General features: G+C 46.6%; 1 protein-coding gene across 1 annotated transcript; it reads left to right on the forward strand.

Annotated features, from left to right (window-relative positions):
* Positions 1-19358: 19358 nt before the first annotated feature.
* On the forward strand, positions 19359-21815 carry LOC132915626 (uncharacterized). The gene has a single exon (XM_060975465.1). The coding sequence runs from the start codon at positions 19359-19361 to the stop codon at positions 21813-21815; it is 2457 nt and encodes an 818-aa protein (XP_060831448.1).
* The last annotated feature ends 5389 nt before the right edge of the window (positions 21816-27204 follow it).

Genomic DNA, 27204 nt, shown 5'->3' on the forward strand with positions numbered 1-27204 from the left:
CTACCTCCGGTGGTTTGCACGCCGCGCTTCCCATCCTGTGTTTGGACGGGGCTCCTTTTGCCTCGCAGATGGGGCATCTCGGCGATGCGGCCGTGCAATTCCTCGCCCTGTGCCCCTCTTCTCCGCACCGGAAGCACAGGTGGGTTCTTCTCACCGGAGAGACGCACATCGCCGCCATGTGGCCCACCTCCAAGCATCGGTAACACTGGAGCGGTCTCCTGGGGAGTGCGATCACCTTTGCCCTGGTCCACCCCAGTGTGACCTTCCCCGCTTGAGCCAGTTTACGGGCTCCGGCCACGGGACACTTGGCGTAAAATATCCCCATGCCGCTTCTGGATGTTCCCGCGTTCCACGCTTTGACGTCGCGGGGCTGGCAGTCCGCCGCCCTGGACAGCTCTTCCAGCAGTTCCTCTTCGTTCAGGGATATGTCGACCCCCACCAGTTTGATCTCGGCCGTCGGTACCGGGACTGATACTCTGACGGTGGAGGGGTCTAATACCCCCGCTAATCGCGACGCCAACTGCGTGGCCTTGCTCATGCCGGCGTCGTCCAGGATATTGATCACCATGGCCCCGGTCGCCGCCTTTCTCGTTTGGACGTACTCCAGTCCGCACTTCTGGAGGGTCTTGTCCCGTCTCGCCTCCGCCAGGATCTCCTCGTACGTTTTCGGAGCCCCGTCCCTCAGCGTGAGCGTTACCGCCGATGACGTTGGGGGGGGGGGGAGTGCTGGCCGCACGACCGCCGATCCTGCCCTGCCCGCCACCGTCGCGTACGTCCGCTTCGCCGGTTGGGCTCCTGCCTTCTCTCCGTTTCTTTGTTTCCTCCTTTCCCCTCCACCTAATGTGGCGGGGGTCGTCCTTGGCGGTTGCCCGGCTGGTCCCACCACCGATCCCGCCCTGTTTGTTTGGGGCGCGATGGGGAGGGGGGCACCGTAGCCCGCTTCTTTCCTCCTCTGTTCCCTGGCCTTCCTTTTCACCTTCTGTCTCGCCTTCCGCGAGACCACGGTCCTCCATTCCCCGTCCGTCTCCTGTCCCTGTCCCGCTCGCCGTTGAGAGGGTTGGGAGGGTTGCGGGGGTTGTTGGGGAGGCTTCGGGCACGCCGTCTGCTGCATCGTCGTCCGATCTTTGTTGCCGCTGATGCTCCCTCCTGTCGTTTGTCTCGGCAGGCCCGTTTCCCTGAGGGCTTCCCTGAGCTCTTCCCTCAGGGTCCCCAACAGGGATGGGCCGAGGCTGCTTATCGACTTCTTCAGCGTCTCTATCTCCGACCTGACGTCCTCCTTGGCCCTCCCGCTGCTCCGGGGAGCCTGCGCCTCCGTCGGGGACGGCGCCGCTGTCCCGGCCGTTCCTTTCAGGAACCTGTTTATTCTTCTTTCCAGTTCCTCGTTCCCCCTCTTTAGGCCTTCCACCTCTCTTTCCAATGCCTCCCTCTTCTTCCTTTCTTCCAGGAAGTCTGGCACCCGGGAGGTGGTTGTTTGATGGGACCATGCCGCGACGGTGTACTCGACTGCCTCCTTGAGGGTTTTGACGTACGTCCCCTTGAGGTTGGAGGACGTCGCCGCCACCCTCAGGACCTCGGCCTGATGTCGCCGTACTTCGACGTCCACGTCTCTCGGTGAGGACTCTTGGATGACGTTCCTCAATCGGTCCGACACCTCTGGAGTCACTTTTGTTATCTTCCTCTTTTTGCCCCTCGAGGTGACCGAGGCCATTGACTCCTCGTCCTCCGATCTGCCTTCCGAGATCGACTCCTGTCTCATCAAAGACGACTCTCTCGAGCTGTCTATGGACCTGTGCCCGTCTTGCGCTGTCTCTTTGTCCCTCACCTTCTTGGGGATTTTGAAGATTTGGAACACGTCGTCGCTGTGCTCCGCTGCGGTTGGAAGCGGGGTTGACGGGACCGCGAGCGGGGCGTGCGACGACGTCGGTGTCGGCTTCCCTCCCCGGCTGTTGCTTCTATTCCTGTCCTCGGGTCCCGTCCTCTCCGCTTTTCTCGCCCCGCTTCTTCCGCGGTTTTTTGCTGCTTCGATGTTCGTTTTCGTCCTTACGGGAGGCCCACCCTCGCGGGTCTCCTCCATCGCGACGTCTTCTGTTTCTTCACCGGACGCGTTTACGCGTATGGGGGCCCGGTGGCCCACCCCCACACGGCCACGGTCGCTAGCTAACGACGCAGTGGGGCCCGCTTGACCACCCACTCCTGCGCCGGTACTGGGGTATCCCTCCCCTGCACCGTAAACCTCAATCTTTTTGTTCTCCTCCATGTCCATATTTTTTTTTCTTCGGGTGCATGGTTAACGAGCCATGCCCTCGTTTGCTTTGCCACTCACTCTTTCGCACCCTACCCCGGTCGGGACCGATGCAGGGTGACGGGGAGCCCCACGTGAAGGTGAGGTAAGTGGTCTTGACAGATATGGGCCCACCAACTTCTCCGAAGTTCTCCGCACCGGATCAGCGATCAGACGGGCGCCACATCGCCGACCAGCCGCCACCCGACTATAGGTAAACATCAGATACATTGGGGTTTCTCAGGGCATGATGCTACGCACTGAGAACCCATACCCGCCTCGTGCTCCCCTACCGATGCTTCACTGCTCTGAGGGCATCCCCTCCCCTCCTGGAGGGTCGTGTCCTCTTCCTCACAGTGCGACAAGGGGTCATCTTCCGCTTCCTCTTCTTGTCGTGGAAACAGCGTATCGATGACCTTGCTTAGTAATTCCCGATCCATATTCTCGGTGATTGGGGGGGCCAATGGTCTAAGCTTTTTAAGAACCATCTTGTACGGTCTTCCCCATGGATCGGTTTCCACTGAATCCAGCAACTGCTTCCACGATGCCTCCTTGGCCATCCTGATAGACCCCTGCAGAGCCATTCTAGCTGTTCTGTAGGCTCTGTACCTCGTGGCAATCTCTTCTTCGTCACAGTTCCACGGGACTATATTTCGGGTTTTAAATTTTGGAGAAAAATTTCGGCCGCTCGTTCGGTTTCAAGATCTATGGCGACTGCTCGACGTACTGGATCGCGAATTTCGTGTTGAAGCGCGTATGTCAGTTCGTTGAGGTTGTGTCGGAATTTCTTTAGATAACTGTGTACTGATTCGGTTTGTCGTGTCGTTGCAACTTGTCACGAGCTCCACTAGATGTAATGCTCACAGATACGAATTTTCTGAGGTTTCCAAACAGGTCCTCGTAATTCTCGATTTCAGTGTGGCGGATACTGCGTCCCGCTTCACCAGTGATTCTTTGCGTTAGAATTAGTCGTAATAATGTGCGTCTTTCTCGACATTCGGCTCGAGCCTCTCTCATTCGTTTAATAAACCCTTCTACTCCTATATCGTCTTGTCCGTTGAGTATGGCGATAATGTCTAGACAGGTTTTTGCATTGTACTTGGGGTTGTCACAATTAATGTCACAATTTACTGCTTCTTCCTCACTGTCCATATCGTCCGTTTCGTTAGGTTTTACAAGTGGTCGTTTTCTCTGACCATTGCTGGTGCTAGATTCATCCACCGTAATAAGGTAGGTGCCTAATTCGGTAGTAGCGTCAAGTCCTAAATTTATTTTAGAGATATCTTTTCCTAATAGCTCTATCTCTGTTGCGCGTTTTTTGTTCTCACTATCGGCTATTCGTTGCGTTTCTTCTATTCGTCGCGCAAGAAGTTCGATTTGCTCGAGTATGACACGAGTTGAATTATCCGTACCTCCTGTTGCGGAGGCAGTATTAATAGTTTCGGTTTTATCTTTTCTTGGTGAGGACATAATTCTAGTTAAGTTTACTGAGTCTGAACTATCATTGCTAGTAGAACACGAAACGCTTGGTTTCCTCGTACGGTAATGTACGAATGAATCCAGATTTCCAGTTTACTGTAGCAGCTATGGCCGTTGAGGAATCTCTGAGATGTTTCTAGCTTCCGAATCTTATTCGTAGGCTTGTTCTGCGCTAACCGTATTCCTCTCGTCTAGTTTCACCGCGGTGGAACGTTGAAAGTTGCTGCAGGGCTTCGTAGTAGCAAAGATTCGTAGTGGTCCGCTAATCCTTCGATCTTCAATGATGCGCGTTCGCCGAAATCGTGATTTCGTTTGGATCGCCAAAAATGTCACGTAATTTCAAATGATAATCAAAGATTCAGTAAAAATTGGGTTTATTGGTAACGGTTATGTTTTTTATTACAAGAAATCAGAAGAGGAACTATGTGGACCCGTCTCGTACCATCAAGGGGGAAAGCTCGGTGTGGGTGTGCCCTTTTGAACTTCGAACGCGGATTCGTCGTCCACACTTTTCGGTAGAAGATCCGCGATGCTCATTGGTTAATAAATGAAACTGTAAAGACAAAGAGGAGCCGATGCGGCTCGTGGGCATCCTTGTTCATGAGAAAGGCCTATTATCTCTCCAGACACCCGCTTTCTCCGTAAACCGAAAATGTTTATGTGAAGAGAAATGAAACTGAACAGATTCGGTTTGCATTTTTGCCACTGGAGAGTATAAATCTTCTAGTATTTCCTTTTGTTGGAAACCTCGAACAACTAATCGCGCTTTCTTGCGGTTATCAGATTTATTTGTACATATCCATTTCAAGTCTAATACCTTTTTGTCTTTTGGTTTCTCTACTAATTGCCAGGTCTCATTTTTGATTAAATTATTCATCTCTCGATCCCTTGCTTCTTTCCATGAAACGCTGTCATCCCCACTTAAAGCTTCTTCATAGGTTTGAGGACTGTCTGCGCTAACTACATTCGCATAAATGAAATATGAGCTCGTTTGGCCATATCTTTGAGGTTTCTTTCTTTCACGCCCTGACCTTCTCAAAATTTTTTCTGCGTCCTCAAGTTCTTTTTCTGATTCTTTATTTAAATTTCTCTCTTTTATTGCAACCTGTTCGACCTCCTCGTCATTTGTTTCATTTTCATGAATTTCGTTTGAATCCTTTTCTGTTTCATCGTCTGATCCATTTTCTCCTTGAAATCCTACTAAGTTATCATTCGAATTACTAGAGAGATATTTGTTCGATCTGAAGGACCTTGGCTGGAATTTGCTAAGATTTACGATGGGTCCTTGAGGCCATTGTGGGTACGCCGTGATGTTTTGCGGATATCTGGTTGCCAGCCTGCCCGCGGTGTGTGGCCTGGTCGAGGTAGAGTATCGCCAGACGTAACAGATACCGTTATTAATGCATGTAATTCGTATTGTTCGCTGACAGCGTATAGATAAAAACGGCTATTATCAGTAAATAACCCGGAAGTGCAACAGTAATTAAAAATTTGTAAATTTGGCAAGTAAGTAGGTTGTGAATGTAAGAGGTCAAACCAAAAAGCCTCTTTGTTTTCTTGCAATCCCCTCAATTGTAACAAGTTTACTTCAATTGTATCGTAATGATCAATGTCCTAGTTTTTAATAACAGCTTTTTGCAATCAGGATTCTTAGCAGTATAATCATTACAAGCTAACGCGGAAGGGGGGGGGAGTGTTCAATTCCAATGCAACTTGCGGAATGTACCGTTTTCGTTTCAGGCATATTGTGTCAACCGATTTTATATATGATTGTACAGACTCATAATCAATCAAAATTGATGACAAAGTTGTTCATACTTTCCTAAAGGTCGATCTCATTGACCGAACATTGGTAATCGAGAACTATTCACAAACAGATTATCCAATGGAAATCTTCTATCGTTTCCAGTTCTTAATCACCCTCTATTCGCCTAATGGATTTCATAAAAGTTGACCGTGCGAATCATAAACTACAAGTGATAATTGCTTCCATATGTCCTGCGAGTATTTCCAAAATGTTTGGAAGTGCTAGTTCGGTAAGCGAACCTTCCTTGAATACTTCTGACTAATAGCACGCTTCAATAACCATAAAACTAGAAATGTAACTAAAGTAACTGTAATCCAACAACAATAACTAAAGAGAAACTAAGGAAGAAAAGTATATTGGATCATGATGATGTGCGAGATACTATTCTTGTATATAGAGAATAGTTCATTTTAATCTATAAAGCCAATTATATTCTCGAATTATTTATTGATTCAAGAATATTTCAAACAGGATTTGTTTGGTTGAGAGTAATGTTGGATATTATTGAATAAATTTTCGGACAGTTTAAATAAGAAGCGGAAACGAATTATTTGTTGTTTGAACAAGTCTAAAGACAATGTGTATTAATGTAACGAGATTAATTGTTATTTACAAATACAATTTTATTTTTTGTTTATTACTTTTATTTGTTATTTATCGATCGTAGAGGGAATTTATTTTTACATAAATATAACGTTTCAATCAGAAAAATTAAAACTTGTAACTTTTATTTGGAATTATGTATTTTTTTGGCATCTTTTGATAATGCTTCTCAAGATGAATTCTCATTAACCTTTCATGTATATTACCGACTTTAATTAATTTTTGAGATATTGTGTGATAAATTCACTGATTTTTCCGGGAAAACATTTCTCAAGTAGGTCAAAAGCGTGGCTGGGTGGTCTTGTTCGCGTCTAAAATTCCACGTATCAAATATTGCATCTTGTGAAATAAGTACTATCGAATCATGAGAAGAACAATATATAGTGCCATTTGAATTTTATCTTGAACTTTACGTTGAATTTGAACTTTACCTCCATATCTCGGGGAATAATGATGTAAATAAGTTAGTCTTTGTTAAAAATGTGCCCTAATTGTACCATGCAATTGCCATGTAACAAATTTTTGGTATCTGCAATACGTCAGGCAATAAAGGGCTGTCCATACTTACCGCGGATAAACCATGTATTAAAAAGGTATTTTTGGTATATGTAGAAATAATTAAATTTGATATATGTGTATAAACCAATATATTCCATGTATATATTAAAAAGATAATATATAATAATATATATACTACTGTCTTACATTATGCGCATGTATATACATGTATATACATATGTATAATGTATACAGTAGTACATATATATACTACTACCATACGTAATATACTAGTGGAAATCCTAACACTATGTACTTATACTATAAATTAATATTAATACATATTAATAGACATGAATACCGATACTAATACTATACGATATTAAACATCATCCTAATAATTTTACTTTTGACAAATAAATAATTAGTTTCGAGGTCAGGGATTTCCATCTTGCACTCAGCGCAGGCGTTCCTGCTTAGTTACTTTTCAAAGATTCAATGTTTGTCCAGGCAAGCCACTGACGAAACGTTTCAATAAAAGCCCAATAATATGCATATAGTAAATGACATTAATATTCGGCAATGTATTATGGCAGATATTATATTACTGTATCTACAGATACAATTTTGGTGGGTCAAATTGAGATTATATTACTGTATCTACAGATACTTGTCCTACCAAAGTTGTCCTCTTGGAACATCATTGTAATTCCGAATAATAAAGAAAATTATTACTTGCGGAAGTTGTAAGGTATAACGAATGAAGAATCTACCATTCGATTTATATAACAAACGAAATTGTAACATATACTAGGCAGTACCGCTACTCACCGATGAATCAAGAGAAGATACATCATTAATTTGAAGCTCTGTTATTCCAAGAAATAATTAGACCGTCCATTTCATCGTATAACTTCACTTTGAAAATATCGGATGCCGATGACACTGAACATTGGCGCATGATAATTAATTTCTGTACACTGAACGAAAAAACAAAGCGACAAGTATCCACTATCACAAATTACCGAAACTCTGGACCAATTAAGTGGTGTAAAGTATTTCTCAATCTTTGAGCTCGCAAATGAATTTCAACGTTACATATATCAAGTATTAATTCAATGAAATATAAATTCAAAATTATTTGAATGATATAATAGTCTACTCTTCGTCTCTACAGAAAGTCAAAATTTAAAGATTGTTGGATCACCTGAAAAATCACGGATTTACTTTCCCCACCAATATAAGTGAATTTCTGCGTAAAGAAGTTACATACTTGAGGCATAATTTCTGCCGACAGTGTCAAACCAGGTCCATGGAAACTCCATGCAGTAGAAAATTTTCTTACTCAAAAGTCAGAATCCAACAATCCAGAATCCAAGGACATCTAACAATTCTTAGGATTGACAAGTCACATATTATCGTCGTTATCAGAGACTATTTCGTTAACGTAAAATCGTTGATTCAGCTGCTAGAAATAGAAATCCGTTTGAAATGGACTGCTGAACAATATAAGCACTTTGAAAATCTGCAAGACGAAGCCTGCATAAAATTAATACTACTTTATCCAGATTTCAATCATCCATTATCATTATAGATCATACAAATATTGAGTGCAGTACTGAGCTAAGATGAAATTGGTTCCGATTTATCGGTTCCATATGGTTCTCGCAATTTATACCCAGTCGGAAAGAATTATTCAACAACTGAAAAGGAATGCCTGGCTATGATATGTGCTACGCAATATTTCCGACATTATGTGTTCGTAAGTTTGCACTCATTACTCATTATCGACCCTTAGTTTTGCTATATTCAGTCAAAGATCCCATTTCCATTAAATGGAAATTAATGTTGCTGGAGTACAAATGCAATATCGTACTCAAACCTGGGAAACGAAACCAGGACGGAATCGTGCTGTCTCGTAATTCAGTGGTCTTCCTTTAATCGTTCTTCACTTATCCAAGATAAAGCGGTTATCGTGTTTAAGGAATAGAACGAAATCCAGGAAGGTTTACATAGAGCGTACCTTCTAGTAATTCGAATAAAGAACCAATTACAGCGCCACGTCCATCCGTAAAAAGAGGAAAAGTTCACCAGGAAGCAACCAACAGAACAACGAAGAATGTTGGTGCACCGTTCCTCAAAACCACATGGAAGGCGATATAAACTCATACGATACATTTACTCTAATAAAACATGCCACACTAACCAACAATCATCTCACGCTAAGTCTGAACAATAAATAAAATACTAATAATTAACAAAGGAATTTAATAACGTTGGTCCAAGGAGAAACCGAAGAACCTACTTCACTTGAAAATCCCAACACATTGAGTGAAATAGAGAAATCACGCGATCAAAGCCTGCAATCTTGTCTATCTCTTCAGTCTATATAGAATATAAGAATATAGACTCCACAAATTCTGGAAAGCAGTTGAACACAGTTGAGAAGTATTATTCCCGATTATTGGGAATCTGATACAGATAAATCACTTTCTTAAGATTCTCAACCCGAGGAAGAAGAAGACAACCACGAGCCCTGTAAAATAAACATAACGGGAGAAATATTTATCGCTATAAAGGAAAAGTGCGATACATTTAATAAGTCCGCAAATTGCTACTTAAAAGATGCCAGGGAAAGAATTCTTGCTGATGTCGGTTACTTGGAAAAAAGTCACCTGCTAAGGAGAATTCGCAGGAAGGACAAATAATCATCACTACCATTCAGCCGTTCAGAATTTGTTCCATGAATCTAAAATAAATTTGTCATAAAATATATCTTTGAAGAACTGAAAGACGAAAATATCGTCACAGTACTGCGAAACTTGATAACTATACTTGATAACTATACAAAAGCCGTTATATTGTCATTGGAAAAGAAACAGAATCAACCCATCATTCAGAAATATCAAACTCTCATCTGAAAAATATTCAAAAATACCAACGTCGAAATTACTTCATATACGGAAACAAGTATAGCACCTGCGGAGGATATTGGAAAAGAGTTCATAGAAGAAACACATAGCAGTATACAAACGAATGACCAAAACCTACAGACATTTCAGAGTAAGATATTCATGGCGAGGAATTAAAAACGATATACAAGAGTTAGTGAGAAAATGCAAAAGCTGCGAGAAACTTTACAACTTACTAAAATTGGTAAGAGCGAAAATTCCACAACTGATGTTTATTACAGACAATTTATAGTGGAACCTGCCACATACCGACAATACAAGACAACTTAACCAAAAACTGCATAGCTGTCGCGAGAGCGAATATCGGAGCCACAACAATAGACGATTTTAATTTCCATCTTCGGAACATCACGCGCAATCCTCTCAGACAAAGGAACAAACTTTTCAGTTCAATTCAGAATCAGTCTTTTATTCGATTCAGTAACGGTTATATTTTATGGGAAGTCAAATGTTTTATTACGGTGAAGTTTTGAACGGTACAAAATCAAAACTGGTAATGGCGGTAACATAGCACGGTTCCACGGCGGCAACTGGAATATAATAAATTTTGACATCGATCGAGCGGAAAGGGCGCGTGCATCTCGCAACTGACGCATACCAACGCAGAATATTATTCCACGTGAGAATCGCAGAACCGTGTATCCAAATTATGGACAATTTCACGGAATTCACTTTTATGAGTTCGACGTGATGCGGCGAAAATCCAATGACGAAACGTTACCATTGATTGAAACAAACTTTACATAATACGCCGGTATTAGTTTCTAGTGCGTTTTGATTAAATGTATTGCACCCATAAAAATAGACACAACAATACGACACAAATAATAGTAAATTTCAGATTAAATTTAGAAAGTAGTATTTGTAAGATCGTTACTATTTCGCACTTTTCCATGTATGGAATTGACCGATATGTCTTTTAGGGAATTCGTATCATTGTTTTATATTATTATTATGTACATAACGTGTTACTATGTTTACCCTTTTACTATTAGTTTACTATTATCCTATTAGATTGCGTTAGAACAAGAGGACGGTAAGCAGAATCGTGGTAATTTGTCGAATAATCAATAAAGAACTAATTATAATATTATTTTTGAAAATAGATCTGAATTAATGTCAAGTCTCATGGATATTTTTCATCGAGACATGAATATTTGAAACACGTGCATTCTCGTTTCTCACACAGTCTAACAGGACGAAAGAAGGAAATTAGTGTATGAATGCGCGGTTCACTCACGATCGATGCAGGTAGAAAGTACTTACGAGGGAGAGTGTAAGGCGAGCGGAGAATGGTGGATAAGAATGGGAAACGGATCAGCCAAATGACTGGCAGTCAGAATAATAATAGTCCTGGTGTGTAATTGTAAGTGTGCCGCGTTTTCATGTCGTTAACAATGCACGTAGTAAAAGGGTAAATAGAGAAACGACCTTGTAAATGATTCTTTGTCGATTACACGTTTGTCACGTTTGTTTACCAGCTAGACTATAGTAAGTGCTATTTTAGTAGAATGCAAGAAAATTGTGGGTGTCACGTTTAACCGCAGTTTCATACAAAAATCTGAACTTTAGAGCGAGAACGTTGTTGTGGAAGTAATGATAAGTAGAGTGCAGATGTTTGTATAAATTCATATTTTTATAAATTGAAAAAATGAAATCTGAGTAGACGATTGTTTTGCTATAAATGTTATAATGAGTACTATGCCGTGTATGTTTCATATTTCGTTCGATCTAATACTTCATATATAAAACCTATAGTACTCATTGCTACATATATATCTATTTAATTAATAGTTATTATTAATATTTGTAATAAAACAATTATCTATACAGGAAGCATAAAAGTTTCAGTAACGATATAGTACATGACATTAGCATTATGTTAGGCATTATTTTACATTAGTTTTGGATTCCCGTTTTCTCGCTTGCATGAAGGAAAAGGATTAGACTCTTGCTTCGTTGGAATTGAAACTTAAATAACTCAGTTTAATATTCCTTTGAAATTACTTAACTTGTGACTTAGAGAGTACACATAGATACCCCCCGACCATTACATTAAACAATTGTACGTCCCTGTTTATAAAATATGTACGTTATCATTTACTATATAACATTTTGTTCAATCTTAATATCCAGCTCAGCGATCTCACACCCACAATGATATACCTTTGCCACTCGAGGTATACCGATTACTTGAACGTTATCAGTTTGCTACTAATATTCCCTGCTTTCTGTTCGTTAGCCATAAGCGCGCGTCAATTTGTTCACGCGCCTTGGTCTTTCCTGTAGCTCCCGGCTATACGTCGCATTGATTCGTTTTCGCTTCTATTTCCTCAGCAGTCAGTGTAATTAACAACATTGGATTTGTCAAGATGGTTACGGTTATTGGCGATTTTAAAGTAAGATTTCCTGAAGTCCCCGATCAAGGGAACTTGGATGAAGGTGGTCTTATTTGCGCCTTTTGACGTTATATGAGATTTTCTTATTTCACAAGATCTTTACTAAGCAAATCCTTAAGACACGACCTTAAGATTAATCTTCAGTCGCAGTTATGAAATCAAAAGACATCTGAAGACTGTTCTTGAGACGATCTCAAGTATAAAACTGGGCTATGAATATCATCCATAGATTTATATGAAGCAGCTCATATGGGATGCAATTTTGAGCGTGAGAAACCTATCGTTGTATAGGACATAGTAGCAAAGTTCCTTTTGTCAAATATAATATGTGGAAGACAAAGATATTGTAAAAACAAAAGTACCTTTTCGTGTCTTTCGCGTAATTGTTATAGTTAAAGTATCTTCAACTAATTACTTTTTGACATAAATAGGTTAGTATCTTTTTGTAGGGGACGTTGGTACGAATCAATTACTTTATTTAAATCTATATGATTCAATAAAAAAAACGTATTTTGTCATCATATGATTTGCACATGGCCATATACAGAGAAAATTATTATACCAGATTATGTTTCCTTTGAAACTATTCATTTCTTGCCTTAAACATTTTTTCATACAGTGGGTAGTGTTTCAGTAATTTGCATATATTTCTTGAAATCAAACACCCTATATATATTTTAATGTTGGAAGTATAGCTAGAAAGAAAAATATCTGTTCCTTATACTTTTTATTTCGTATTTTCCATTTATTTCTTATTTTCTATCAAATATTATTATATATATGTCGGGTTCTTATTATGATTAGCGTTAGCGTCGTGTAACGAATCTTCGCCTGGGTTGTTCATCGTTGTTGTACAATCGAGATAGCGTTTATTATCACAGACACAGATAGTACAAGATTGACAAAGTGGCTGCGGTAACTAGACGCTAATGACAATGACCTTAGGTTCGATATGACGAATCCACGGTCCACGAGCTAACTCTTTGTTAAACTGAGAATATATTTTGAAGCACAAAGTAACGTTCGCTGTGACGCTCGGTATATACTGCACGTAAAGACGATGTGTAATTCTCCAAGGAGATCGCAAAAATAAAAGACCGATGAAAACTTTCCTCTCCTTACGATCGCGTTCATTTTGTTGAATATTGGCCGGGGATACCAACAAAATTGCAGCCGCCGTTGCTAAGCTGACCCGCGTAGCTGCGACATTGCTCCTGCTCGAGGTTTGATTGTCAACACAACGTGTGTCTCATAATACTGGCACTTCTCTGTTAGGTGGAACGTTCATCCCGTGACCGTGGCTACGCTCGGCGAACGGTTGTCGCCTCGAGCCTAAGCTCATTGTCTCAAGTTTCGAATGACTGTGTCTGGATTATTTCGTAAATGCTACAGTATTGAGGTTTTCCAAGTAATTCCAATGGAGGGCCCCGTTGTCTTTTCATCTCCGACACGGCCATCCCGACTGTCACACGTCCTCGGGTGTATTTAGAATATTGGGTTTTCCCAATGTTGGACTCGATATAACTGATGTTGTTTACAATTTAGTTAAGTGTCAAAATAGGTCAAGGGTCCAGTTTGACAGCAAAAATTCTGATCGGACGTTTGATAAAGGAAGAGTTAAAAGAGAGCGGAAATCAGTTACGTTATGATTAGTATTCGAAGTACTAGTTGCATTTTGTGAATTATCAGTCCGACCGTAATGACATGATGGACCATTCTCGATCTCGTACTTGGACGACTCTCACTTCTCTGGATCGTTTTACCACACTGAGCGTTTGTGAAAACACTATGTTAGATGTTATGACTATAGTGCTAACGATACTTGAATTGAATTCGGTAACGGCGTGTTGATCTCGCATTTAATTTCTTTGAGCCACATGACCACCCGTAAGCGTATGTGAACCATTATGCTCGATCCTACACCTGATTACCACGCTAGACATGTGTGAAAACATTGACCTTCGTCGTATCGCCACACTGGGCATATGCAAACTCTATCTGCTAAGTGCCGTGGTCAGAATGATCCTCTGAGACCGAGGTACTCGCATCGTCATGGTCACTGTTCTCGTCATAGCACCGCAGACGTCCAACTCAGTAGGAACGCGACTATCTGGCATTTTCTTTAACCTATCATGGCTGTATTTATATGACCGTTTGCCGTCTAGTGTTTTTAAAATGTACCTATCACCTTCCAAAATTTCCGCTATCACAAATGGACCCCTAAATTTCGGATCTAGTTTCGTTTGATTCCTTTCCTCGTTTTTCTTTAATACAAAGTCACCGAGATTGAATTTAACTACTTTGGCTTTCGTTTTATCGAATCTTTCCTTATCATACTTAGCGCTATCTTCCATATTTCGTATGGCCTGTTGTCTTACGTTGGAGATGTCTATTTCTTTTTCCTCGGTGTTTTCGGGTAGTAGTAACCCGTAGGGTCTTGCTGTTTTACCAATTAATAGTTCTAGCGGACTCGATTTAGTTACACGACTGGTGGTGCAATTTAAAGCTAATTTTATTTCGCCGATCGCGTCTTGCCATGATCGCCCGGTCGTTTCTACCGTTGTAAACATGTTCTTTAATGTACCCATAGTACGCTCTACCTGTCCATTCGCTCTACTAGCATCGGTTGCTATTAGGTGTAGTTTAATTTGTTTATCCTGACAAAAATCTTGAAATTCTTTGCCGGTAAAACATCGCCCTTGATTCGCTATTATCCAGGAGGGACTGCCGATTAGAAATATGGCGGACTTAAGTGCATTAACGGTGCTAAGGGAGTCTATCTTACGATTGTGGTGTAGGTATACGAACTTGGTAAAGGTATCGATCAGGACAATGACGTATTCTTTCGAGTCGTTCTTGCCGCTCAGCTTTCCCGTTATGTCTACGTGAATGGCATGCCAAGGTATGCTGGTCTTAGGTATGGGATGTGATTCAACTTGCACTTTGCCTGAATTCGCCTTAGAAATCTGACAAGCATGACAGTTCTCTACGAATTTGCGAACATATTTCGCCATCCCTTCGAACCAGTAATACTCGTACAGTTTCTCGAGCGTTTTATCCCAACCTAAGTGCATAATTGACTGGTGTATGTGGTTAATGACGGACCACCTAAACCCTCTTGGTACGATGGGCAGGCAGAGGGTTCTGCCTCTCCTTTGTATTTTACGGTAAAGGGTACCGGATCGTAGCTCATATGTACTCGCAATATCTTCCGCGAGCTCGTCGTTTTGCAGTTTGTTGGCGATTTCAGAGATTTGGGGGTCGCGACGTTGTTCCGCTAGTAGCCAATCTTCCGAGATTACGGCCAGATTAATTTTCTTTTCTTCGATCTTGTTGGTGGGGGCGCGGTTGGTGTCTACAGCATTACGCGAGAAGAAACCTACGTGGGCCATTCGTTTGCCTTCTCGGTACATAATGTCGAAAGTGAAAGTTTGCAAGTAAGCCCACCACCTATGAACCCTGTCACTCAGACTTACTTTATTACGGGCTGCTTTTAACGAATTACAATCAGTGACAACGAGAAATTCCCGTCCGTGCAGATAGTGGCGAAAATGTTTAACGGCGTTTACAACTGCCAGCGTCTCTAGTTCATATGAATGATACCTGGATTCCGCGGGGCTCGTTCTCTTACTGTAATATTCTATTACTCGGTTTCTGCCGTCGATTTTGTGCATTAAAATAGCACCGTATCCGTCCGAACTAGCGTCAGTATGTAATTCTATCGGGTAATTCGGGTCAAATATCATTAACACCGGCTCGTTGGTCAGGATGGAAATTATTTTGTGCCTTATGGTTTCGTGTCTATCTGTTCAAGTTAGGTTTTTAATACCGGAGGTAAGTGCGTACAACGGTTTCATTACCTGTAAAAATTTAGGGACGAATTTTCGAAAATAGGAGGCTAAACCTATGAACTGCCTAAGTTGAGCGACGGTCGTTGGCGCAGGTAAAGAACTCAAGGCTCGTATTTTACCCGGGTTTGGGCGAACTTCTCCGTTAGGAATTACGTACCCGAGATAAAGTGCCGACGTCTTAAGAAAGGAACATTTCGAAAAATTGAAGGAGAACCCGGCGTTTACGAGGGTACTTAGTACGATGTGCAGTCTCTCTAGAGCTTGGTCTACCGATTCAGCGATAATTAGAACGTCATCCAGGTAGACAACGACGTACGAATGGGCGAGGCCGCCCAAGGCATTGAGAATAGCTCTCTGGAAAACGGACGGTGCGTTTTTCAATCCAAACGGCATCGTTATGTACTCGTATTGCCCGTCAGGGGTGACAAACGCTGTATATTCCGTAGAATCGGTATGAATGGGGATTTGATGATACCCGCTGGCCATGTCCAAGCTAATGAAGTATCTCGCCTTTTGCAACCTCGCGATTTGGTCCGCAATAAGAGGTAAGGGATGTCGATCCGCGACCGTATTTTTATTTAGCTCTCGAAAGTCTACGCACAACCTATCCGAGTCGTCCTTCTTTACGAGTAACATAGGGCTCGCGAACGGTGAGTTACTAGGCCTTATGATTTCTGCCTCAATTAATTCGTTTATTCGCTCACGTACTATGCTTCGCTCTGCCTCGCTAAGTCTATAGGGGTTTCTTTGTACGGTGATGATAGGATCGATCAAACGTATTTTCAGCTGTCCCGTAGTTACGCGTGTACGCGGGAAACCCGTAATAAACGAACTCTTAAACTCTTTGAGAATGGAAATCAATCGGTCTTTATCTTCACCGAGCACCTCGGTGTCGACTCCGTTAATATCGATTTTATTTTCGGCGGTTATATTACAAACATTGACAGCTTTTGCCCTGCAAATAGCGAGGCTATTTTGGGTAATGTTTACGTCAAAACCTTGGATTGGAATTTCGCGGCCTATCATGATGTCGTAATTTAGATAGCTGTCAGCAAGAATATGGAAAATTATATCCAACGCAAAATCATTAATACGTACTATGGACGCAATTTGAGACGTACAAATAATACGGCGATTTTCTATCCCTCGCATTACTACTACGTCGGTCGTTCTTTTGCCGGAAAATTTCGAGGCTATGGACTCTCTGATTAGCGAACATTCGGCTCCAGAATCGAAATAAAACGAGAACGACTCACCCAGATGGCTTAATTTACCAGTTGGAGACTCCACCACGCAGGAGTTGACTTGACGTTCGTTATCAGAGTCGCGATTTGTTTTCCGCAGTAACTGGCAGTTGGGTGCGATGTGGCCCTCCTCGAGACGCTTGAAGCAGGACACCTTGGACGATACAGCTGGTTGACTTCTCTCCGAACGTCGTGTATTCTCCTGTCCTGGACCTTCCATCCAATTACATTTCCATACAATCTAATTACATATCCAGAAGTCGATTTCCTATCTAAATGATCTCCTGCCCAATCAGCGTCTACATAACAATCTATCGTTTCACACCTCTCCGTAGTGGAACGTTGAAAGTTGCTGCAGGGCTTCGTAGTAGCAAAGATTCGCAGTGGTCCGCTGATCCTTCGATCTTCAATGATGCGCGTACGCCGAAATCGTGATTTCGTTTACACTGAATGGATCCTGGTAAGATCGCCAAAATGTAGTGTAAAAATTCAACAATTGACAAAAAAAAAAAAAAAAATAAAAAAACTTGTCGATTTCGGAACAGGAGAACGAGTTTTTTATTTACACTCGATTTACAATAAAATAGTATTTGCGGTTCGCGAAGATAAACTTTTTAATATTCAAGCTAATACGGATTTATTAAGACTGACGTTATTCAGATGTTAAGAGACTGTATTCGTTAGCTGATTGATTTTTATTTGGATATTTGGTCTAAGTTATTCTGATATTCTGGTATCTTACTGGATATACTGATATGTCATGTAAGAATTCTAGGTGTTCTAATGTTGTCGAACAAATAATCTATTGTTGTATCATTATCATAGAGAATCGTCTTGAGTTTATATTCAAATGTTATGTTGACTTTGGATTGCCCTATCTTCATTATACTATCGTTGAATATTAAATTACATTGTTCATCAGGTGACTGAATTATGGAAGGTCTTCCTATTTTAATTTTGTTTCCAAGTATTATAACAAAGTACATGTATTTCAATTTTTTCTTTTGGTAAGCTATATATTGGTTTTCAGCTGTTAATGGAATGAATGTTATATTTTCGATTTTATAAACGGCAAATTTACAAATATTTATTTTTTTTTTTTTTTAATTGATTATTTCTGACGCACAGTCGTGGATAGATTCCTTGTCATGTATCACTTGAGTTTGTTTGTACATTGTAATTCCTATTTTTATGTTACAATTTTTATCGAGGTACTCATTATCAACATTCATGTATGTATATTGTTGTGTCAAAAATATTGTATGTTCAACTACTGGTGCCAGAAATGCTTGGCCTCTTTTGCTTGGTATGGGGTATACTCGCATTATATCCCATACCAAATCCGTTAAAAAGGGTACAGTCATTTTGAAGAAAACTTCGGTCTTGATAGTGAATACCGTCAATTTTGATATGTCTAGTATAAATTGATAATTTCCATATTTCGATTCTAATGCTGTATTGTAAAGTTGGTGTCTTAGTGCTTTCTTGTAATTATCAATGAATATTACATGATCGATAATTTGAGGACTAAGAATTTCTGCGTTTCCCATATTTATAACATTGAATATTGTATGGAATTGAAAATGAAGATCATAAATTGCACTTTCAGCTTGAATTATCAAATCTGTTATTAGTCTTTCTCTAGTGGTATTGACCATATATTCGTCAAATTTTATTCTTACTTTATCGATTAGTTTAATAGTGTTGGATTTTATAATTTTGCGTATGAGTGCAGTTTGGTTTGCTACTATAGTCTTTACTTCATTTCCTTCTTGAAAGAGTTTATTAATATTGTTAGGAAGATGATACAGTTACACTGTACATGTGAATGTGTGTGTAAGCGTCAGAGCGCGTCCAGGCCTGAGTGGAGACAAAGGACGATTGGCAGTCGTTAAGAAGCATCTGGAAAAGTCGGTTGACAACAAGCCAGCGTGTGAGTAGGTCAGTGCGTAGCATCATGCCCTGAGAAACCCCGATGTATCTGATGTTCACCTATAGTCGGGTGGCGGCTGGTCGGCGATGTGGCGCCCGTCTGATCGCTGATCCGGTGCGGAGAACTTCGGAGAAGTTGGTGGGCCCATATCTGTCAAGACCACTTACCTCACCTTCACGTGGGGCTCCCCGTCACCCTGCATCGGTCCCGACCGGGGTAGGGTGCGAAAGAGTGAGTGGCAAAGCAAACGAGGGCATGGCTCGTTAACCATGCACCCGAAGAAAAAAAAATATGGACATGGAGGAGAACAAAAAGATTGAGGTTTACGGTGCAGGGGAGGGATACCCCAGTACCGGCGCAGGAGTGGGTGGTCAAGCGGGCCCCACTGCGTCGTTAGCTAGCGACCGTGGCCGTGTGGGGGTGGGCCACCGGGCCCCCATACGCGTAAACGCGTCCGGTGAAGAAACAGAAGACGTCGCGATGGAGGAGACCCGCGAGGGTGGGCCTCCCGTAAGGACGAAAACGAACATCGAAGCAGCAAAAAACCGCGGAAGAAGCGGGGCGAGAAAAGCGGAGAGGACGGGACCCGAGGACAGGAATAGAAGCAACAGCCGGGGAGGGAAGCCGACACCGACGTCGTCGCACGCCCCGCTCGCGGTCCCGTCAACCCCGCTTCCAACCGCAGCGGAGCACAGCGACGACGTGTTCCAAATCTTCAAAATCCCCAAGAAGGTGAGGGACAAAGAGACAGCGCAAGACGGGCACAGGTCCATAGACAGCTCGAGAGAGTCGTCTTTGATGAGACAGGAGTCGATCTCGGAAGGCAGATCGGAGGACGAGGAGTCAATGGCCTCGGTCACCTCGAGGGGCAAAAAGAGGAAGATAACAAAAGTGACTCCAGAGGTGTCGGACCGATTGAGGAACGTCATCCAAGAGTCCTCACCGAGAGACGTGGACGTCGAAGTACGGCGACATCAGGCCGAGGTCCTGAGGGTGGCGGCGACGTCCTCCAACCTCAAGGGGACGTACGTCAAAACCCTCAAGGAGGCAGTCGAGTACACCGTCGCGGCATGGTCCCATCAAACAACCACCTCCCGGGTGCCAGACTTCCTGGAAGAAAGGAAGAAGAGGGAGGCATTGGAAAGAGAGGTGGAAGGCCTAAAGAGGGGGAACGAGGAACTGGAAAGAAGAATAAACAGGTTCCTGAAAGGAACGGCCGGGACAGCGGCGCCGTCCCCGACGGAGGCGCAGGCTCCCCGGAGCAGCGGGAGGGCCAAGGAGGACGTCAGGTCGGAGATAGAGACGCTGAAGAAGTCGATAAGCAGCCTCGGCCCATCCCTGTTGGGGACCCTGAGGGAAGAGCTCAGGGAAGCCCTCAGGGAAACGGGCCTGCCGAGACAAACGACAGGAAGGAGCATCAGCGGCAACAAAGATCGGACGACGATGCAGCAGACGGCGTGCCCGAAGCCTCCCCAACAACCCCCGCAACCCTCCCAACCCTCTCAACGGCGAGCGGGACAGGGACAGGAGATGGACGGGGAACGGAGGACCGTGGTCTCGCGGAAGGCGAGACAGAAGGTGAAAAGGAAGGCCAGGGAACAGAGGAGGAAAGAAGCGGGCTACGGTGCCCCCCTCCCCATCGCGCCCCAAACAAACAGGGCGGGATCGGTGGTGGGACCAGCCGGGCAACCGCCAAGGACGACCCCCGCCACATTAGGTGGAGGGGAAAGGAGGAAACAAAGAAACGGAGAGAAGGCAGGAGCCCAACCGGCGAAGCGGACGTACGCGACGGTGGCGGGCAGGGCAGGATCGGCGGTCGTGCGGCCAGCACTCCCCCCCCCCCCCCCAACGTCATCGGCGGTAACGCTCACGCTGAGGGACGGGGCTCCGAAAACGTACGAGGAGATCCTGGCGGAGGCGAGACGGGACAAGACCCTCCAGAAGTGCGGACTGGAGTACGTCCAAACGAGAAAGGCGGCGACCGGGGCCATGGTGATCAATATCCTGGACGACGCCGGCATGAGCAAGGCCACGCAGTTGGCGTCGCGATTAGCGGGGGTATTAGACCCCTCCACCGTCAGAGTATCAGTCCCGGTACCGACGGCCGAGATCAAACTGGTGGGGGTCGACATATCCCTGAACGAAGAGGAACTGCTGGAAGAGCTGTCCAGGGCGGCGGACTGCCAGCCCCGCGACGTCAAAGCGTGGAACGCGGGAACATCCAGAAGCGGCATGGGGATATTTTACGCCAAGTGTCCCGTGACCGGAGCCCGTAAACTGGCTCAAGCGGGGAAGGTCACACTGGGGTGGACCAGGGCAAAGGTGATCGCACTCCCCAGGAGACCGCTCCAGTGTTACCGATGCTTGGAGGTGGGCCACATGGCGGCGATGTGCGTCTCTCCGGTGAGAAGAACCCACCTGTGCTTCCGGTGCGGAGAAGAGGGGCACAGGGCGAGGAATTGCACGGCCGCATCGCCGAGATGCCCCATCTGCGAGGCAAAAGGAGCCCCGTCCAAACACAGGATGGGAAGCGCGGCGTGCAAACCACCGGAGGTAGGACCATCGGGAAGGAGAAGGGCGCGGAGATCGGCGATGGCCAAGGCAGCAGAGGCCACGGCGACAACCACGATCAAGGGCGTCACCGGAGCCGCGGAGCAGGCCAGCCTGTCGGGCAACCCACCAGTCGGAGGGAAGGATAGCACCATCGGAGTGAGTGGCCCGGGGGAGGCCATGGAGGTGACCGAGTAAATTCCGGGTCCTCCAGTGTAACTTGGGCAGAGCCGGAAGGGCTCAGGACCTGCTCCACCAGTCCATCCGGGAAAGCAAGACCGACGTGGCGGTGGTGGCGGAGCCGTACAACATCCCCGCATCCCCCCAATGGGCGGGAGATCTAAGCGGATGGGTCGCCATCACCTGACCGTGTACCTCGGGAGTCTCCGGGCGAATCGCGGAAAGAGGCAGCGGGTTCGTGGCGGTCGAATGGACGGACCTCGTGGTGGTGGGGGTATACATCTCTCCCAACTGCGACATCCGGGCGTTCGAGGACCTACTGGACGAGATGGGAGAGTGCGTAAGGAGGCTTCTCCCCCGACAGGTGCTCGTACTGGGGGACTTCAACGCTCACTCCACGACGTGGGGCAACGGCAGAACCACCACGAGAGGCAGAGAACTGGCGGACTGGGCCGCGGGTCTCGGTCTCGTGCTGGTCAACAGAGGCTCGGAGTCCACATACGTGGGGCGGAGAGGAGCGTCGGTCATAGATCTGACGTGGGCGACGCAGAGGCTCCACCCCAGAATAAGGAACTGGCGGGTGGCCGTAGAGATGGAAACGCTAGCGGACCACCTCTACGTGCTAATGGACATCGAACCCACCAAGAGAAGCACGAGCGACAACAACATCGAGGGAAGGACATCGAGCCACCCGGGGCTGCCCCCTCCTCGCCGATGGAAACTGAAGGAGAGGGACGGGGACATGCTTCGGGCAACGGCCACCGTAGCGGCTTGGTGCTGGGACGCGAAGAGGAACAAAAACCGAGGCAACGTGGACGGGGAGGCGCAGGAATTGGGAGAATGGATGAGGAGAGCCTGCGACGCCTCCATGCCGCGAACCAGCGCCAGGTCTAGGCGCGACAACAGCAGCGTCTACTGGTGGTCGCGGGAGATCGCGGACCTGCGAGACGACTGCCACAGAGCCCGCAGGCTGCTCGTCAGGGCGAGAAGAAGAGGGCAGAACCGCCACGAAGAGGAGATCCTCGAGAGGTACAGGGCCCATAGAGAAACCAGAATGGCCCTGCAAAGGGCCATAAAAGAAGCGAAAGAGGCGTCGTGGAAACGGCTGTTGGAATCCGTGGAATCCGATCCATGGGGAAGACCGTACAAGACGGTGCTGAAGAAACTCAGGCCGGCGGCTCGCCCGATAACCGAGAGCATGGATCGGGAACTACTAGTCCGGGTGATAGACACGCTGTTCCCACGACCGGAAGAAGAAGGAGGCGAAGAGGAGGAAGACTCCCTGAGGCGCTGCGAGGATACGGAACAGGCCCCTCCTGAGGAGAGGGGATGCACTCTGAGCGGCGGCGGCGGACCGGCGATGGATCAACCCGGAGCGCACATAACGAAGGAGGAATTGGAAGCAGCCACCAAGAAGATGGCGGCTAAGGACGTGGCGCCGGGGCCGGACGGAATCCCTGGGCGGGTGTGGGCGGAGACCATGGATATCATGGCCCCCCGCCTGCTGCATCTGTAGGACTTTGGGCTGCTTCTGTCTCGATCCGGTCCTTTCGGAATGGTGATGAGGTTCCCCTCCTTCCAGATTCTCGGGAAGGTCCCCCAAGCTAGGCAGGCGTTCATCGTCCTCAAGATTTCTTGGTGGAGCACCCCCCAGGTGCGCTGGATGACTTCCACCTCGATCAGGTCCGTTCCCGGGCATTTCCCCCTCCTCAGTCTTTTGACCGCTCCTACGAGTTCCCCAATGTTGAACTCCGCGGCATTCTCAACGTTCGGAAGGGTGTCCATTTCCCTCCTGATCTCGGCTTGCTCCGCCGTGTCCGTGGTTTCGTGGTCTTCGGGCAGGAGGGCAGTCAGCATCGCCTCCGCGGTCGATCGCCAGTTGGAGGTTTCTCCGTGTGGCGTCCGCAGGGTGGATACCGTTTCTTCCCTCCTGATTCTTCCTGTGACGGTTTTGTATACGATGCCCCAGGGTTCTTTGTTACCTTCTTTGGTGACGAACTCCTGCCAGCTCCGGTTCTTGGCCTCGGTCACCGCTCTCTTGTACGACTTGGCGGCTTCCCGGTATCGCGCTTTCTCCAATTCCCTCTCTTCAGGGTCCCTGGTCGCCTGAAATCTTCTTCTCGCCCGGTAGGCGCGTCGCTTCGCCCTGGTGAGCTCCGGCGTCCACCATGGCACGGATTTATGGTGCCATTTCTTCCTCCGGATGGTTGCGTCGCAGGCTCTTCTCAGGGCTGCCTGCAGGCGCACCGCCATCTCTTCGACGTCCTCCTCGCGCTGTGGGACGAGTTCCTGGAGGAGTGTTCTCTCCTCCAGAAGGATCTTCTGGAACCCCTCCCAGTCGGCGGTCCTTGTGTTGTATCTCATTACCGGCTGGTGCGGCTGGGGGCTTTCCCTCTCGGGAGTTAGGCGCGTCTCCAGGATTCTATGATCGCTGGAGGTTCCGTCCTCGTGTACTCTCCAATCTTCCACGAGCGGTATGATCTCTGGACTCGCCAGGGTTATATCAATGTTCGATCGCCCCCTGGTGGTTTCAAACGTGTGAGCCTGTTCCGGTCTGTTTAGGATGTGGAGGCCGTATTGCGCAATGACGGCCTCCAAGGCTTCGCCCCTGTCGTCGGTGCTCCTGCTGTTCCACAACGGCGATTTGGCATTGGCATCCATTCCGATTAAAATCTTCTTCCCTCTGGTATGTCTCAGTACTTCCTCCAGCTGTCGAATGCCGACCTCGATGTTTTCGGTCGGCGGGAAGTACTGGCTGACGACGTAAATTTCCGTTTCACCGTCGCTTATCTGCACACACACGCAGTGGGTTGTGCATAGGCCTGCTATCTCCAACGCCGTCATGCATCTGCTGCCGATTCCCACCGCGGCCATCGGCGGGTCCTGCTTGGAGCCTCGAGAGGCGATCGCGAACCCCGCGAGCCCAGGTATCCTTCCGTCGAGGCTGTAGGGCTCCTGCATTAGCAGGATGACGTTTCCTTCAGCCTTTATTTGTGCTTTGATTTCATGGGGGACAATTTTCGATCTCTGCATGTTGTGTTGCAGGATCCTTATCCCCCATTGACTCCCGAGTCCATTTCCAGTTTCGGTAGACATCCTATTCATAGGAGGTCTTCGAAACAAATTGCTCCAATGCCTTTTTATACGCCGGACAGTTTATGTTGGAGGCCGCATGGTCTCCCTGTTTCCCAGTCTTTTTGCAGTTGACACAGCTGGGGGGGGGGGTTGTTCTTGTTGGGGCATGCCTTGGTGCCATGGCCACTGTCGGCGCAGTGGGCGCAAATGTCGTAATTCACGCTGCAGTATTTGGCCACGTGCCCGTATCCTTGACATTTGTAGCATCTACTTACGGCTACGTAGTCTCTCACCTTGCATGAATTCCACGCGATGTATAATTTCCCCTTGAGGAGCTTGTCTCTAACGAGGGGTGGTACCTCGACCACCCAGTTCGTTTCGCTCTGATCCTTGCGGCCTGTTCTGAAACAGAACTTGATGGCCGCTATGTCCTCTTCGCCCAGTCTCTCGTGGTTCTGTCTGCGGAGGCAGGCCAGTATTTCCTCCTCCGAGTTGTCCCTCGGTACGTCGTAGATGATCAACCGCGGGTTCCTTCTCGTTGGCGTGCTGGCTTTTAGACCAGCCCCCTTTAATTTCGCGTTCTCCGTGAACGCCTTCAAATCTTCCGGCTTGGTCGTTTCTACGACCAGCCCGCTGCCGCCTATCTTCCTTATGGCCCTGACTTGCAGACCTCTCTTACGCGGGTTCACCACGGTGAACAGCGCATCGCACGTTTCCTCGCTAGTGCGAATGTCCCCGTCCTCCGTTTCCGGGCGGATGATGACCACGTTTCTCGGTGGTTTCACCGCTTTGGCCTCTATTTTGTTGCTGGTCATTTTGACCCGCTGTGCGTACGTGGGGTGTTTCTCGCCCGTCGGGTCTTTCTTAGCCAGCAAGCCCTGGCCCTTCAAAAGGTATACGAGGCCACGAGAGTCAGGGACGGGAATCGAGGCGAAGACCCTCTGGAGGTGAGGAAAGCGATCGAAGAGGAGACATGGGAGAGATGGCGGCTCCTACTGGAGAAGGAGGCGAGGAAGACGTCCCACCGCGCGGTAGACGCGGTCCTGCCCGTTTGGGACAGGTGGAAGGAAGCGCGGGGTGTTCCGCTGACCTACAGGCTGACCCAGGTGCTCACCGGGCACGGAGTGTTCGGGGAGTTCCTGAAGAAGATTCGGAAGGAGGTGACCAACATCTGTCACCACTGTGGGGAGGCGGAGGACACCGTCCAGCACACCCTGCAGCACTGCCCCGCGTGGGCCATGCAGAGACACATCCTGACGGTGAAGATCGGTGACGACCTGTCCCCGAGGAGAATCATCGAGGCGCTGCTACGGAGCCGGTCGGACTACGAGGCAGTCCGGGACTTCTGCGAGCAAATCATGCTCGCGAAGGAGCGGGCGGAGCGGCTCAGGGTCCGAGCCGGGCACCCGGCAAGAATACGACGCGAGAGAAGTGGACGCAACGGGGGGAGGCCGCCATCTCCCCCAACGGATCCGGCAAGAAGATGACGATGACCCCGGGGTTGGCTGCCCCGGGAGTCACAGCGAAGCATCCCCTCCGCTCTAGGAGGGAAGACGCTGGGAGGAGGGCTTACAGGAGATTTTCAACCGTGATACCCCTGGGTCCTCTTCCCTGTGCGTACGAGCAGCCACGTGGTGGTTTTAGTCGGTAAGAGTCCGACACTACCCGACTCCCATTGGGGGAAGGGTGTCCATGAGGATTTCCCCACGTTAAAAAAAAAAAAAAAAAAAAGTGAAGCATCGGTAGTGGATAACCACGGAACAGACATCTCAACAGTAGAATTAGGAAAAGCTACTAAGAAGATGGCAGCCAGGGATGTGGCTCCGGGTTCGGACGGAATTCCCGGGCGGGTCTGGGCCGAAACCATGAACATCACGGCCCCCCGCCTGCTACACCTATACAACAGGTGCCTCAGGGAAGGAGTATGCCCTCGGGCATGGAAAGATGCCAGGCTGGTTCTTCTGGGGAAAGAAGGCCGACCAGCAGAATCGCCGTCAGCATATAGGCCAATATGTCTTCTGGACGAGGTAGGTAAGTTATTCGAAAGAATAATCGCTGCCCGTCTGGAGGCATACATGGAGTCCAGGGAGCCAGGCTGGCACGACAACCAGTTTGGAACAAGCAAGACCAGCTACGCGAAACGAGACAGCGTCACGACGAAAGCGTGCAAAGTTACATCATCAGGTTCCGCAGGGCACTTAATAAGCTACAATATAGTGCAACGAACGAATACCGTGACGAAATTACTAGACGAGCTATGAATGACAGAATTTTAAGAGACTCCGTAACCGATTTTATTCGAGGCCTGAAAACCGAAATAGGACAATTACTA

This window comes from Bombus pascuorum, unplaced genomic scaffold, assembly GCF_905332965.1.
Source record: "Bombus pascuorum unplaced genomic scaffold, iyBomPasc1.1, whole genome shotgun sequence".
NCBI classification, from domain to species: Eukaryota; Metazoa; Arthropoda; class Insecta; order Hymenoptera; family Apidae; genus Bombus; species Bombus pascuorum.